The sequence below is a fragment of the Otolemur garnettii genome, unplaced genomic scaffold, assembly GCF_000181295.1.
Source record: "Otolemur garnettii isolate 467f Iridium unplaced genomic scaffold, OtoGar3 scaffold00081, whole genome shotgun sequence".
NCBI classification, from domain to species: Eukaryota; Metazoa; Chordata; class Mammalia; order Primates; family Galagidae; genus Otolemur; species Otolemur garnettii.
This window is the reverse complement of record NW_003852476.1, coordinates 5,615,647-5,617,283: the sequence shown is the minus strand read 5'-3', so window position 1 is coordinate 5,617,283 and position 1,637 is coordinate 5,615,647. Positions and strand designations below refer to the sequence as shown.

The window sequence follows — 1,637 nt, the reverse complement described above, 5'->3', positions numbered from 1 at the left end:
AGGCAGTTATGGGCAGTCGGAAAGCAGAAACAATATAAGGCCATCCTGAGGTAAAGGTTAGGACAATAGCATTAAAATGGTGAATTTTGAGAAAGAGCCACTGCAGGCCCACCCATCTGACCCACAGTATCAGCAAAGCAGAGATAGGTTCATCCCTTTCTGAGTCAAAACCTTATGCAAAACATGAAGGAAAGAGGCATAACTGCAAAAACAGCAGCTTCAAGCCAGAGGACAATCTTCCCTCTGTCTGTACCCTGGAAAGGGCTGCTAGTCCCATACTGGTCTGGAAGACACCCGCACATGGAGTGTTTCTACCAGGAATATCAACTTCAATGAACTGCTCAAATGCCTACATTAAAAATCTTCACAAAGATAAATTTGCATTACATTTAAATTACTATTACAATTTAAAGCTTAGATCTCTTCCATACTACTACTCATCCAGGATAAGCATAAGGTTTACTATTCTGTACGCTTAGTTATACATCATTCAACTCAGCGGGGTCACCGACTTCAGGTTAGGTACATTTACTGAAGGTTTCTTGTTTTTTCTTCTCAAGTTAGCTATTTATACCTGATTGTTTTAAGGTTTTCAAGCATTTTTCTCCCTTTGGAATTTTTATTTTATTTTATTCTATTTATTTATCTTGAGACAGAGTCTCACTATGTTGCCATCAGTAGAGTGTTGTGCCATCACAGCTCACAGCAACCTCCAACTCTTGGGCTTAAGCGATTTTCTTGCTTCAGCCTCCCAAGTAACTCCCTTTGGAATTTTAATTTACTGTAAACGCTTGTACCGTAGAACATTCCCCAGTGCCATTCTGTTCTTGACTCTTTTAAAGACAAAAATCTTTTTTAAAGACATGGACGGGCAGGAATACTGAGGCGCTTCTGAACTGTCCTCTGAAGTTTTGTCACCTAGATGCCGAGTGTGGTCTCTTTGTTAAGAATTTTACAGTCCAGACCTTAAGGCCAAACAATATTCCCTCTGGAGTAGAGCCTGTCTTCCAAAGCGTTGTCCAGTTTTCAAGCCACATTAGGTAATTTCCCGCCCAGGAACACGGCCTGAAAAGAATGTCGGCGTTTCCCTTCAGGTATAGGTGCCTGGGGGTGAGGGGGAGCGAGAAACGGAGGGGTGGAGTGGGAGGCTAGTGATCGACAGGGGTAGGAACTGTGTCTCCTCCTCTCTCAGCGAAATGGCCAATGAGGCGGCGCGGCCCGGCCGGCCGGGCCGCCAGTGCCATATAGTATGCAGCAACCCGAGGAGTCACGTTGGGGGAACGGCTGAAAGCAGCTATCCGTTTACACTACTTTGCTCTAGCAGCTATCTTAATGGTGACTGCGTGGCCGGGGGGAAACCTGATCGGCCAGATCCAGCCGAAACCAGGAGGGAGGGAGTGGGCTTTCCGGAGGGGGGGAGGGGGGAGGGAGACGAAGAAGGAGGAGTAAGAAAGGGGGAAAGAAAGAGGAAAAGAGTGCGAGGGAGTGAGGGAGGGAGGAAAATAAACAACAAAAAATGTCCTCTTCCTCCCCCACCGGGCAGATCGCAAGTGCGGCGGACGTCAAGCAGGAGAATGGGATGGAAAGCGCCTCGGAAGGGCGCGAGGCGCACCAAGAGGCGGCGGGGGCCGCGGCGG

At 47.8% G+C, this 1,637-nt stretch overlaps 1 protein-coding gene across 1 annotated transcript in view; it reads left to right on the top strand.

The window, feature by feature from the left end:
* The first annotated feature begins 1,516 nt into the window (after positions 1 to 1,516).
* The window catches only part of SIX4 (SIX homeobox 4), a 9,817-nt gene continuing 9,696 nt past the window's right edge, over positions 1,517 to 1,637 (top strand). Inside the window, exon 1 of the mRNA XM_023515883.1 lies at positions 1,517 to 1,637. This exon is cut by the window's right edge and continues 12 nt beyond it. Coding sequence (XP_023371651.1) covers positions 1,517 to 1,637 — 121 coding nt within the window.